The sequence below is a fragment of the Populus euphratica genome, unplaced genomic scaffold (genome assembly GCF_000495115.2).
Source record: "Populus euphratica unplaced genomic scaffold, PopEup_1.0 scaffold190.1, whole genome shotgun sequence".
Lineage (NCBI taxonomy): Eukaryota > Viridiplantae > Streptophyta > Magnoliopsida > Malpighiales > Salicaceae > Populus > Populus euphratica.
This window is the reverse complement of record NW_011500068.1, coordinates 144,356-157,235: the sequence shown is the minus strand read 5'-3', so window position 1 is coordinate 157,235 and position 12,880 is coordinate 144,356. Positions and strand designations below refer to the sequence as shown.

Below are 12,880 nucleotides of genomic sequence, written 5' to 3'. Positions count from 1 at the left end.
ATATTGGGGGTTATTTCAAAGCTCTCTCTCTCTGGAACACTGAATTTCAGTCAGTCTGGTACAAATGCAGTTGCTGTGTTTATTTATGCTCCAAGCATAAGAAGACCTTGCTTAACTCTTCCAAATCCAAAATTATTCCTTGTATTTTCTCATACATCATTGATCATCCCCACTCTTAGCTAACATGACATGAGGCGTATTCAAACATTTCAGCATGGAGTAGAAAAAAGAACTCTTACAGTAATGTAAAATAAAATCACAAAAGGAAGGGGCAAATGGATGGTGTGCTTTTTCTACAAAAATAACAGAACAAATACAGCAACTGTCAAAACTTTTTCTATCCATAGGTGCTTGGATTCAGTTTTCCTTAGCAGCTGCAGCCTGCTTTGCTCCAACGGCAAAGAACTCGGAAATCACTTCCAGAGGCATGCCCTTGGTCTCTGGAACTTTCAAGTAGACAAACACAAATGATATGATGCACACGATTGCATATAAGCCAAAAACACCAGCAAGGCCGATAGATTTAAGCATAACTGGGAGTGTATATGTCACAATGATGTCGCAAATCCAGAAAGTAAGGGCGCATATGGCTATGCAAAGGCCACGAACACGAGTAGGGAAGATCTCTGCACATAATATGTTGGGAATTGGCCCAAAACCCATGACGAAAAAACAGAAGTAGAGCACAACGCTAACAGTTGAGATTGATGCATTAACAACACTGCCCATATCCACCAAGCTTCCAAGGACTAACAAAATGAGGGATATGATCAACACGGGTATGGTGGTGAGCAGCAAAGTCCTGCAAAACACAACAGCGCTAAGGATAGTGGGCAAAAACAAGGGACAACACGGGGAAAATGCACATGAATCATTGCTTCTTTTTTTAATTCCATTAGTATGTTACAGTTTTATTCATTTAAAAGGCATGAAATTGAATTCGAACAATGATTAGACCTTGTATTTTCCCCCATTTCCTGAGCCCCTAAATATTATACGATCAAAACATGTTAGATCAAGAAAAGATTACTTTATGGGCCTAGCCATGCACACATCATTGTACATCAGTGATCCTCACTGCAACAAACATTTTGGGGATTTTAAAAGAATATAGAGACGATTGGGGAGAAAACAGTCAGGGAGGAAATGAAGAAATGGAATTACCTTCTCCCAGAGATATCCATGAGCCTCATGGCAACAGCTATACAAAGGATCAGCAACAATGTTGTAAGGGCGCTGATAAGCAGAGATGTAGAAGCTGAACTGAGGCCCAAGTTTGAAAGAAGAACTCCAACTCCTGCCTGCTCAAGAATTTGAGGAGTATAGTAGAGAACCCCATTTATGCCTGCGAACTGCATATGCACACATTCAGGAGCAACTTACACAAAAGTGAAACAAAACTTCAAAGCAGTATAATGTCTCCATTAACAAATCCACTATGCTTCAAACTTTAAGGCGTAGTTGTCAAAAGGGAAAGAAGAAAATGATGGAAAGCGTGTGTATCCATCTGTTTAAAGCAATTTCTACTATTGAAGTTTAGAAAGTGTCCCTCTTGAAGAAAATAGAACACGAGCCAAGATCAATGTGCTACCTAATGAAGGCCACTAAATAAACTTCATCACAAAAAAACCAAGTAGCTCAGTAGACTCCATTTCTTACCTGCTGAAGTATTTGAATTCCCACACCAACAGCCAAGGCATGCTTGACTCCTGGTTCAAAAAGATCTCTCCAGCTTGGTCCTTTAGCTACAGTTTCAGATGGGTGGACCATAGCTGGTCCAACTGGATTCTCATTCACAAGCTCCTTGGGATAAAGAGCTGATTGACTCACCAGAGCAGCAGCCTGGATGTATTCACTGTCTGCATGGGCATCAGCACCAGTCAGAGAAACCAGAGATCCACGCCGTGAACCAGGGGCTCCCTCTTGATGCAAATAAATTCTCTTAAAGCCCCCTTCCTTCTTTCCATCTTGACCTTCTCTCTCGGACCATTTCCATGCCAGCTGCCAACCACCACCAATCCCTGTGTTACCAACTGGATCTCCAGCATTTCCTGTAATTAGACTCCCGTGTCTCATGCTTGACATGCTTCCATGGGCAGGTGGGACCATGTCCTTGTCCATGCTTGTCGCCTGACGTGAGATCAACGGACTCTGCAAATTGTCATCAGAATCACCAGCAGCACCATCAGATGCATAATCCTCACCATCTCTGGCTTGGCTCTCCTCATCCCAATCTTCATTTCTAGGATGATTCCCTCCTACACTGAACATGCTTCCAAAGTGAGGGAAAAGCATGCTTCTCATGCTTCCTTGTTCAGGGAGCTTCTCATGGACACTACCAAAAAGGGTGACAAGAGGATCCATGAGAGCTAGACTCTGGTTTGCCATGCTTCCATGCCTAGATGCAAAACCAATAGCACTCCGCCCACTGACAGGTCTGGCAACCCAGGAGTGACCTTGTTCAGGCCCATATAACTTGATATGATCTTTGTCGGCAGCTATATCATGGTCATCTGTGAAATCGTTGGCAGGGCCAATTATGTACTCTTCTATTGATATGTCAGTCCCAACTCCAAGTCCCTCAACCAGTAAAGCCAGCTCACCTGTTCATCCAAACAAGATTAGTCAACAACATGATAATTCATTACTTCCAAATTGTGAAAATAAACATCCTAAAGTCATGTAGTGAGTGATTTTACACCATTTCCACCAAACATGACAGAATACTCAAACTTCTATGCAGGAACAGTAGAGAAGTAAGAGGAAACACTGCAATATTATCACTGCATAAGAAACAAAGAGAAAACAATTACTAAGAACTAAATTGACTACAGTCACCAAACCATCTACTTAAGTAGCTGTAAATTCAAACACTCCTTTAGAAATGCTAAAGGAAATAGAAACATAATGCTTTTACTTCAATTCTGATAGAAGGAAATGCATGACTGGCCAGGGTCGCTTGGTATGGTTTTGGAAGGCGGGCAAGTGAAAGGGAGAGGAAGACCCAACAAAGAGATAGGAAGAGCATCCCCCCACCACAAGTGGTGAGACAGAGTAGAGTTTACACCATTCAGCATTTTGCAAGGCGCAGAACATAAGAGTATGCATGGTGCGTTCATGTACCCTAAGAGCTATAACTAACACATGATTAGTTATGAAAGAATATGGAGCTAGAGAATTCTATATAAACAGCTACAATATGGCAAGGTACAGATATGTGATCCATGAAATCGAATGCCGCTCACTCGATACTGAATACTTTATACTTGAAGAAACTGATATTTTGTAAAATAAACATGGTAGAGAGAATAGAACAGATCACGGCCAAGCAGTTTTGTACAACCTTCCTGAAAATGATTATCAAGGTTTCTATATGATATGTTGAATCAGCACACCCTTGAATTATGGTCAATAGAATACCAAAAGCATAAAAGTTTCCCTCTGGAGGTAACAAATGTAATTCTCAGCTGAAATCTCACTGCCATTTGCCAAATTGTTGTACAATTAGTGAAATCAAACGAAAGCCTCTGAAAGCTTACTTAATCATGACCCCTCTTTCAATTTATGATATGGCCTGTATTTCAGAAATATCATTAATCGAGGACAAGAATAAGCAAGTTTCATTATATTGCAAGGTAGTGGTGAAGAGATAAGACGTGAGATGAAGCAAAATCAAATTGAATAAATTAACACGTATATACATTGTGGTTGGTAGTAGTCTAACAACTTAGCATTAGTGAGAGCAAAACATATGAAGCCCAAACTGCCAAAGAGAGTGATGATTCAAATACAGAATGGTTGCCTCAACATGAAGCATAAGTACATGACAGAAGGGAAATTCATAAATTTCAGAACTAAAATCACCCCACATCAAACAGCAAACTTTCATATTAAAAATTCTATGCATGCACCTTTTCATACACAAAATGTGTTTTAATCTTTTTTATTTTGCTGGTAGAATTTCTGCATGAACTAAACTTCCAAAACTATACTATTGTCTTCCCGAAAGCTTTTACCTTGTGCATCATATCACCCATCACTAGGCATATCAAAACAATAGTGCTATTAAAATAAAATAAAAGGTATTATACTAAACTCAAAATTCACGCACATCACATTTTGAATCACCAGAAAAAAAGGAACAGATAGCTTTCAAAGAGGCAAAGCAGAAGGGCTAACCAGAAACATCTTCTCTGCCACGGAGCCTCTGCAGAACCTTCTTGGCCTCAAGCATCCGTCCTTTACTTACAAGCCACCTTGGAGACTCAGGCAAGAAAAATACAGTCAATAGAAAATAGATGATTGAGGGAATAAAAAGAACTCCAAGCATCACTCTCCAACTTGGAGCCTCCATCAAGGACATTCCGAACACCATGCAATATGACAGAAACATTCCACCAGATCCAGTGAACTGGGGAAGGGTATTCAACAACCCCCTTATTTCAGGTGGTGCCGTCTCAGATATATAAACTGGAACAAGAGTTACTGCCAAACCAATGCCAAATCCGTCCAAAAGCCTTGCCAAAAGCAGAACGTAAACATTGGGAGACCATAACATTACAAGACCACTAACAAAATAAAGTATTGATGAGATTATCAACAAAGGACGGCGGCCTAGCCAATCAGATATGGGTCCAGAACACGTAGTAATTAATGTGGCTCCAACAAGTGATGTAGCCACGATTAATCCTTCAATAGTAGGTTCACTTTCCAAATGAAATTCCCTTTTTATGTATAAAACAGCCCCTACATCGGCAAACAAAAAAAAAAATCGCTTAGAATCGATAGCCCAAAAAAACATGGTTCTAATACAGAAAGCACTGTGTGTGAGTCAATTCAAGCAACGTACAATTATCAACTATTGAATGAGGCAAATCTCAGTTACTATAAGTCGATCACAAAAACAACTTAATGCATGAAAGTGATCGTTTATTGTGCAAAGAATCACCTTCAAAAGGTGAAGAAACCTTGAAGTATTTCAGGCCTTGACTAGGAAATAAATTATCAAAAGGGAAAACTACCTGCGATGGTTGCATTATCCCATCCTTGCAATAAGTTGCCAATAGCAGCAGCAACAGCTACAAGCACAGCTCCATTCATCTTTCCTGAAGCCAAGGTTTCTTCTAAACTCTAACCACAAACCGTACACTCTGATAGAGAAGATCCCAAAAATCACAGATCAAATGGTGGAAAACTTTATCGCTCTCCCAATTCGAAAAGAAAAAAAATGTTATTACAAGAGTTCGATTCTCTTATGAGGTACGCAGATCTATATTGGGTAGAGAAACAGCCCAATGGATCAACACTGTCAAACTAACCAACCAACAATATGGAACAAAACAAAAGATTGTAGATATAAAAAAAGAAAAACAGAAAACAATGCAAACGCAGATGTCCAAATCTAACACGAAAACAAAACAAGTGATTTTTTTTAAAATTACCTAGGTGACGAAGCAAAAGAAGCAGAACCGTTAGATGGGTCCTTTCAGGTATCGCCGGATGCAGAAAAGGCCATCATAATCTCTGCAAATTGCAATGTCTTGGCGTCAAGAGGGTTGTCCTTGGTGATGAGGGTTTTTTATTTTTATTTTTATTTTTATTATTATAATAATTCAGGACAATGAGGTGCGAATAGAGAAAAAGGAAATATCTTTCTTTAGGTGGGCAGATGAGGAAGTAAAAAAGGAGAAGAATTCCGGCAAAAGAGAAGCAAAGGAAAGGTCTTTTGAGCCAGGACACCTGCCCCTTATGCGCCTCGATTTGCCCCGCACGTCACCACCTTCCTCGGATTGCTGTTGGACCCTTATTTGCGTCACCTCAGCAAAAGAAGGGTACCTATTTTTATATTTTACAAAGAATCAAGAAAAAATAAAGCTCGAGACTTTATGAAGGGAAATCACCAATTGAGAAGATTCTCCTGAAAGATAACTGTAAAGAGAGAGAGAGAGAGAGTAGAGTAGAGGGGGCTAAAAAGGATCAGTCCAAGATCCAATATGCAAGTCTGCACTGTGGAGATTGGAATCTTGTGGTGTGTCCTGACAAACAACTTGGTGTCTAACCAGTAATTTAAGCAAGCAAAGACACGGATTGTGTCAAATTTCCTTTCCTTGGTTAACCATGTGACATTGGCAATTAAGGGTTGCAGCACCCTCTGTCTTCCCAAAGAGACAAGAGCTATTGAAATTTGAGTCAGAGCTGGAGCTGTCAATTTCTTTAAGAAATATTCTTAAGGAAAGTTTACAATGACATAATATAATACCTGGACAGGTGGAAAATCGAAATGGTGGCCTGCTCTGATCTGGCCTGGCCTTGCAAGGCTGTGAAAAATACCTCAGCATGCCCTACTCCCACAAGCAATTCTCTCTGTCAAATTTCATCCTTTTTTTATCCAGTAACCTTAACAAAAACATCCAGCTGGGAAACCCCGATTATTTAAAGATATAAGAGATCGTTTCGAGTGCCCTTTTGCCCTATCTTGCTCGTCTCTGGTTGTGATTGTAATAACTAAGAACGAGAGGGAAGGATGAATGATTGTAATAATGCCCCGGTCACGGTCACGGTCACGGTCACGGTCCGCCACGGCCCGTAAAAGATAGGGAAAGTAGGAAGGAAAAGCACAAGACGCGGACTGTACAACTCGTAGCTATCAGTTCTCGCTCCTCGGTGCACCGTGGCAATCTCGTGAGAGGGAATAAGAGGATGTTCATCTTTTAGGTAATTTTTATGGGGTTACGAAAAATATGGTTTGGAATGAATAATTGAATTTAGATATGTATTTAGTAAAAATTATTGTTAATGCTTGTATATAATAAAAAAATATAGAAAATATTTGATTAATTATTTATAAAAGTGTAGTTGAGGTTATTTTTAAAAGTATTTTTTTACTTTATAAATGTATTAAATAATATTTGATTAATTATTTATAAAAGTGTAGTTGAGGTTATTTTTAAAAGTATTTTTTTACTTGTAAATATATTAAAATATTTTTTTAATTTTTTTTAATATCAGCGTTTGAAAATATTATAAAAATTTTTTAAAAAATATTTTTTATATCAACGTCTGAAAATGTTTTAAAAATATAAAAAAATTAAAATTAAACAATTAAAAATTTTTTGAAAAAAAAAAGAAGAAACACAAGTAACCGCTGCGATGAGCCAACAATTTTTGTGCCACGTGTCATCAATTATTTGAGCATGGGACCCGCTACCTTTACATGCACGATTAAAGTGGAGCTGGGTATGATTTATTAGCTTCTGACGTGCAATCAAATCGAACCATTTGCTGAATGTTCATGTTTGCCACGCCAGTTGTACTGCCTTTTTTTTTTATTGTTTTTTTTTTATCATTTTAATATTAAAAATAATTTTTAAAAAATATATAAATATTATTTTAAATAAAAAATACTTTAAAAAATATTTTTTAATCATTTTCCCAGTCATCAAAATATTTTAAAAAATATTTTTTTTTTATCATTGTCCCGGTCATTCTCTTGTTTAATCCATGTTTATATTCTGTAATTTAATGGATAGTTAGTTTAGATATATTAACATTAAATTTACATAATTCAAGAGATAGGTGGAATGATTGAAGAACCTGGTTTTTTCTTTTTATTTATCAAGTCAGATTTATGATTTATTTTTCTTAATATAGTAGGGTTATTTTGAGAATTTATTTTTAAGATTGCTTGAAAGAGTAAATTTAATCTCGATTTATATATAAGTTGATTTATAAGTTTATTTATGATGCAACCAATAGTTGTTCGCTGGTCAGTCTCCGTGGCTAATTGATAGCTACCGCTCCTCAACAAGAGTTCGGGAATACGACATCGTTGTTCTATGTCCCCTTTTCGGATGAGGAATGGTCAATTGATGTTCAATATCCCTTTTTCAGAGGGAAAAAAATGTGAGAGATTGTTGGCAAATTATTTTTTATTTGAAAATGTACTGGAATAGTATTTTTTATTTTTTTAAATTTATTTTTAATATTAATATATCTAAATAATTTAAAAATATAAAAAATCCATTATAAACTAAAAAAATAAACTTTCTTGAAAACACGGTGAAAAGATCATGAAGCCCAGCAGGAAACAAGGGTAGAGCCATTAGATGACGTGGACCTTGCGTGGCCATGATGAGGTACATCATCAACCGCGTCCATTATCCTCCTGTTGCTGTCAAAGATTCCGTATGTTTTTGAATTCTAGGATTTTTCTTGAATTACAGTTTAATTTCTATAAATTGTATATTTAAAATCATAAAAAAGTATTATTTAATCAACATATTATTAAAACTTTAAGAATCAAGATTATTAACTTATTGAGTGTTGAGTGTAGATAATAAATTATTCATGTAATCGAGTAGAATCGCTAGTTTAAAGTAGCGGTACATCTCACAACACGCACTTGAAATAATAATAAAAATATTTTATACAGGGTATATATACATATAGAAGCAAGCACAGACTAAATAAAAGAGAGAGTTGAAAAGAATGGGCATAAGGGGGGAATAGGATGCTCGAGGCAGGTGGGCCATAGAGCGTCTACGGGATGATTACAAGCATCGAAGAAAGAAAAGAACAAATGGTGTCCCAGAGCCCAGGAGGAAAAGAGGAAAGCATGGAATCGTGCGGCGCAAATAAAATTGATAATACATACATTAATCATTTTAATATAAGATTTCTCAACTCATTATACTAATTAATTAGTATGATAATTATCAATGAGACCGATTAGTGTAGTGTATTGAAGTATCAACAAGAGGAGATAGAAGGTGTACGAACTACTCTCTCAAAATAAAAAATCGAATCTTGAGAAGGCGCTGCAAGGAAATGGAAGGAGGGGGCGGCAAGAGGGGAGAATAATGAGGAGCCGCGCGTAGCATATGACGGCCAGTGGGGTGGCGGGGGGAGTCAGTGGTTTCTTCCACTCATTAGTAGATCTTGAATAGAGGCCAATATCCAGTATATATGATCATTAGATCTTGAATATATATCACAGTGGTCTACAAGTTAACAGCACAACATAGCTGGTCATATGCGTTGTTTTTTATAATCTCATCTCCCTATAATCATAGCTATCTATCTAAAATAGACCAATCAACAGCAGGGTTTCACTGTATATATACAGAGACGAAAGCATCGTTCATGTCGCCATAACGGTCATTACCAAAAGTTCACTGTGGTCCTTAAGGTTCTTGTTTTGCTACGGATTGGTCCATGCGATTTTAGAGTATTATGCTTTGAGCCTTGAACTTCATTTATGTTACTTTTCATCCCCTCATGAGAACCAGGAGGCAAAACCATAAACAAAAAGATAGCAAGGAGAGATAAAGAATATGGTTGATTACATTCTAATCATAAAAAAAAACCCTAATCTTGACATCAATTGGTTCATTTTTTAGATAAGAATTTTAGGGGTGTTTAAAATAACCTATTAATTGAGAAAATATAAGAATTTTAGGGGTGTTTAAAATAACCGATTAATTGAGAAAATCGATATAAACCAAGAAAAATTAACCGAAAAACAAAACTGAAATGAAACATTAATTGTTAAACTATAAATTTTAACAGGTCCGATTTGGTTTCGATTTTAAATAAAAAATCGGCACAAATCAAACTGGACCATTAAAAGCCAAAAATAACACAAATTTTTTAGGTATAAATAATTAAACTGTAATCTAACCCTAATAGTTAACACAAAAAAATTCTCAATCCTACTCTCAATTAATTTTCAATTTTTCTTTCCATGTTTCCCAATTTTTCTTTCTAATGGGTTGTTGAATGAGCTTTCAATGCAAAGATCATATTTTTTAACATTACATACACATCTAAAGAAAATTGATGTATGGTGATCTTCAATTAAAAAAAATAGGAGTTAACAATTGTTTCTCTTCCTTGCTCCTGTATATTTATAAACCTCTGTAACTTGAAAATTTATAATAGCTTGTATTTACTATGTATATTTCATAGGAGAAGAACAAAGCTCCTACAAAGACAATATCTTTATGCATCTTTGTCACTTGTATCTTTTCTTTGTTTTTATCTTTCCTCTCTTTTTATTCTTAGCTGTTTTTTTTTATGATAAGTATTCATGGTAATGGATGAGATTGATGGGACTAATAGCAATGGAAACCATGGAGAAGTTGTTTTGGATATTAAAGATAATTATCCTTTATCTAGCTCCATCAAAGAAGTTTTTATCTTGAACTTCTCTGTGCCTCTCATGAAAAAAATGCTATAAAATCTATTTTCTTTTTATACTTGTGTTTTCTCCTTACTATATGAAAAATCTAGATGACGGGATTAAGTTTTCTAGTTTTTTTCTAAAAAAACCGGGTTTAACCAAATCGGTTTTGAGTCCAGTTTGGTTAATATTTCATAAAATTAATGTAATTCGGTTCAGTTGATTTTTTAAGTCTAAACTGAACCGAACTGAATTGTGAACATTCCTAAAGAATTCAATGATGGTGGCTTTTCTATCAATTATGCCAAAAAAAAAATAGATCAAGATTTAACTGAATTGTGAACATTCCTAAAGAATTCAATGATGGTGGCTTTGATGGTGGCTTTTCTATCAATTATGTCAAAAAAAAATAGATCAAGATTTGCAAAGATGTTTTGGATTTATTTTGATTTTTAGTTAAATTGAGTAATTTTGATTTTTAGAATATCTTAGAGTTGTTTTCCAATCAACATACTCATTTTTTATGCCCATACTTACAATCATTTTTTCACAATTTTATATGAGCCTAGTGTATAATAAATTATATATAAAGAACTACACATGAATATTAAATGGAAATTAAATAGTCTTTGTAGTTTTTAATTATTTCATATAGCCACATGAAAATCATAATCTTTCTTGTCTGAAATTTGCTTTTTACATCATGATGAGTTTTTCTTAAAAAAACATGCTATTATTAAATAAAAAATATATATTTTCATCCCAAAACTAAATTAACAAGAAAATGGGAGTTTTGTCTCCAAAATTAAGTTTTTTCACCCATTGATTTAAATTACTGAAATTTCTGAAAATATTTATTTTAATTATCTTGAATTTTTATTAAAAAACAAAGTTGTTAATATATAAAAGAAGATATTTTTCTCATAAAAAACTAACATAAATAAGGAATGAGAGTTTCAACTTAAAAAATACACTTTCTTTTATAGAATTTAAATCTCCTAAACCCTCATCAATATTTATTATAATAATCATGTAATTAAATAAAAACTAGTTTTGGAAATAGTTATATGACATCGTACGAGGCGTAAAATCTCCTAAACTCTCGTAAAGAAGTCTCGTTTATGCTTTTCTACAGTTCACGGGACATTTGGTTCCAATCCAAGAAACCTATAAAAAGGGTCTTTGCCTTTTGTTTTAAGGTTTCGAATTTGAAGAGAAATGTGGCTTCTCTTCTCTTCTCTTCTCTTCCCCTCTCTTCTTTTTCAATAAATAAGTAAAGAGAACCAAAGAATAATCTGATCAATGAGAGGAATGAAGGAAATGAAAGGGCGGCGTAGTCTCGTGGAGGAGTTCTCACCGGCCTTTTGTGGACTCTGCACTGTTGGAGGAATCCTCAGTGCTGGTACTGCTCACCTTGCTATCACTCCTCTTGATGTCTTGAAAGTCAATATGAAGGTAATTAGTTGTGTATTTTTCCTTTTCTTTCTACCGAAATGTCTCCTTTCTTTTCTTTGTAACTTGTCTTGATCATCAACGCTTTGCTAGCCTTTTTTTTTTTTTACCCCTCTTGTATTTTAGTGATTGTACAGCATGATGGGGGCATTGAAGGTTCGACCATCACAGGGTTTTGGTGGGGTTTAGTTCATTCGTTTAACTGAAATCGATTAGGCTTTTCATTCTGAAAAAGGGGGAGTATAGAGCTTGTATTGCTAGCTATTATTAGGATTTTCCATTTAGCGCATACCGGCATAGAGGAACTCTTCCTGATCATGTTCTCGAGGATTTTATGGTGGCCTAACGGGTATGCTACCTCTTCATGCTTAATCACTTTTGTTTCCATTTCTTAATCATTCATTATTTAATTCCTATATTTCGTCCCTTGTTTGCCTGCCGATTATGTGTTGTTATTTTGCCCATGTTTCATTTAGGATTCTGATTCTGAAACCTTATTCACTCCTGGTCATAGAACTCTATTCAATTCTGCAACTTTTGCTTATTTATTTGTACTTCTCGAAGAACATAACCTTGAATGGCCTTTTCAAAAGTAGCTGACATAATAGAGCATTTTGCATTCTGCAACATATCCTGTTACAATATGCAATAGCTCATGCTCTAAACAGTTAAGTGTTTTGGGATACGGGCTGCTTGTTGATTCGTAATCTTGAATGATTCCCGCACTTGTCACCCGTACATTTTTCCTATTGTTCATTCTAGCTGACATATCCTTGAAAAATACTTCAGGCCTACCTGTGGAGGGCTTGCCAGACATCAGGAAGACACCGCCCTGTTATCTTGAAGTCAGGAGAGTCTGAAACTGAAGTCCCATTGAATCATTTTTCCCAGATGTGAAAGATAAATCATCCCGACTTGTGGTATTTGATGGTTTAGGTACTTAAATTGTCAACATTTGCCGATGGAGATGCACACAGATGATGTCTCCTTTTCTTAATCCCAGCATAAAAGTTGAAAGGCCAATTTGGTTTCCAAAGAACATATTGACTGGTTTTGTCTTGGATGATCCCAGCGCGCAATAGAGTAGGCACCGTTTGGTTTCGCTCGGCTTCTGTTAAAAACATTAAAATGATGATCTTCACTATAAAACAAAACCTCGTTTCCAAACAGATACAAGCTAGTATGTCACTAGGTTCGCTGCTTTGCGCTCTGCAGTGGGCTGGGTTTGTTGTATCTATGATGAATCCT

The 12,880-nt window shown here is 35.8% G+C and overlaps 1 protein-coding gene and 1 long non-coding RNA gene across 4 annotated transcripts; one reads left to right on the top strand and one right to left on the bottom strand.

Moving 5' to 3' along the window:
* Positions 1 to 114: 114 nt before the first annotated feature.
* On the bottom strand, positions 115 to 6,480 carry LOC105108306 (monosaccharide-sensing protein 2-like). Of its 3 annotated transcripts, none has more exons than XM_011002567.1 (7): positions 6,260 to 6,480; positions 5,442 to 5,835; positions 5,022 to 5,150; positions 4,180 to 4,746; positions 1,660 to 2,603; positions 1,165 to 1,352; positions 115 to 802 (listed from the first exon to the last, which is right to left on the bottom strand). In XM_011002567.1, exons 3-7 carry the CDS (start codon positions 5,098 to 5,100, stop codon positions 358 to 360), a joined length of 2,223 nt encoding a protein of 740 aa, XP_011000869.1. In that variant the 5' UTR covers positions 5,101 to 5,150; positions 5,442 to 5,835; positions 6,260 to 6,480; the 3' UTR covers positions 115 to 357. The 3 variants fall into 3 exon arrangements, with proteins under 3 accessions (XP_011000869.1, XP_011000871.1, XP_011000870.1); XM_011002569.1 differs by having other exon boundaries at positions 5,022 to 5,130; XM_011002568.1 differs by having other exon boundaries at positions 5,442 to 5,523.
* A 4,910-nt stretch (positions 6,481 to 11,390) lies between these two features.
* On the top strand, positions 11,391 to 12,712 carry LOC105108304 (uncharacterized). Its single transcript, XR_839025.1, has 3 exons — positions 11,391 to 11,635; positions 11,759 to 11,981; positions 12,422 to 12,712. It is a non-coding gene; the product is annotated as an uncharacterized LOC105108304 (long non-coding RNA).
* Positions 12,713 to 12,880: the final 168 nt, after the last annotated feature.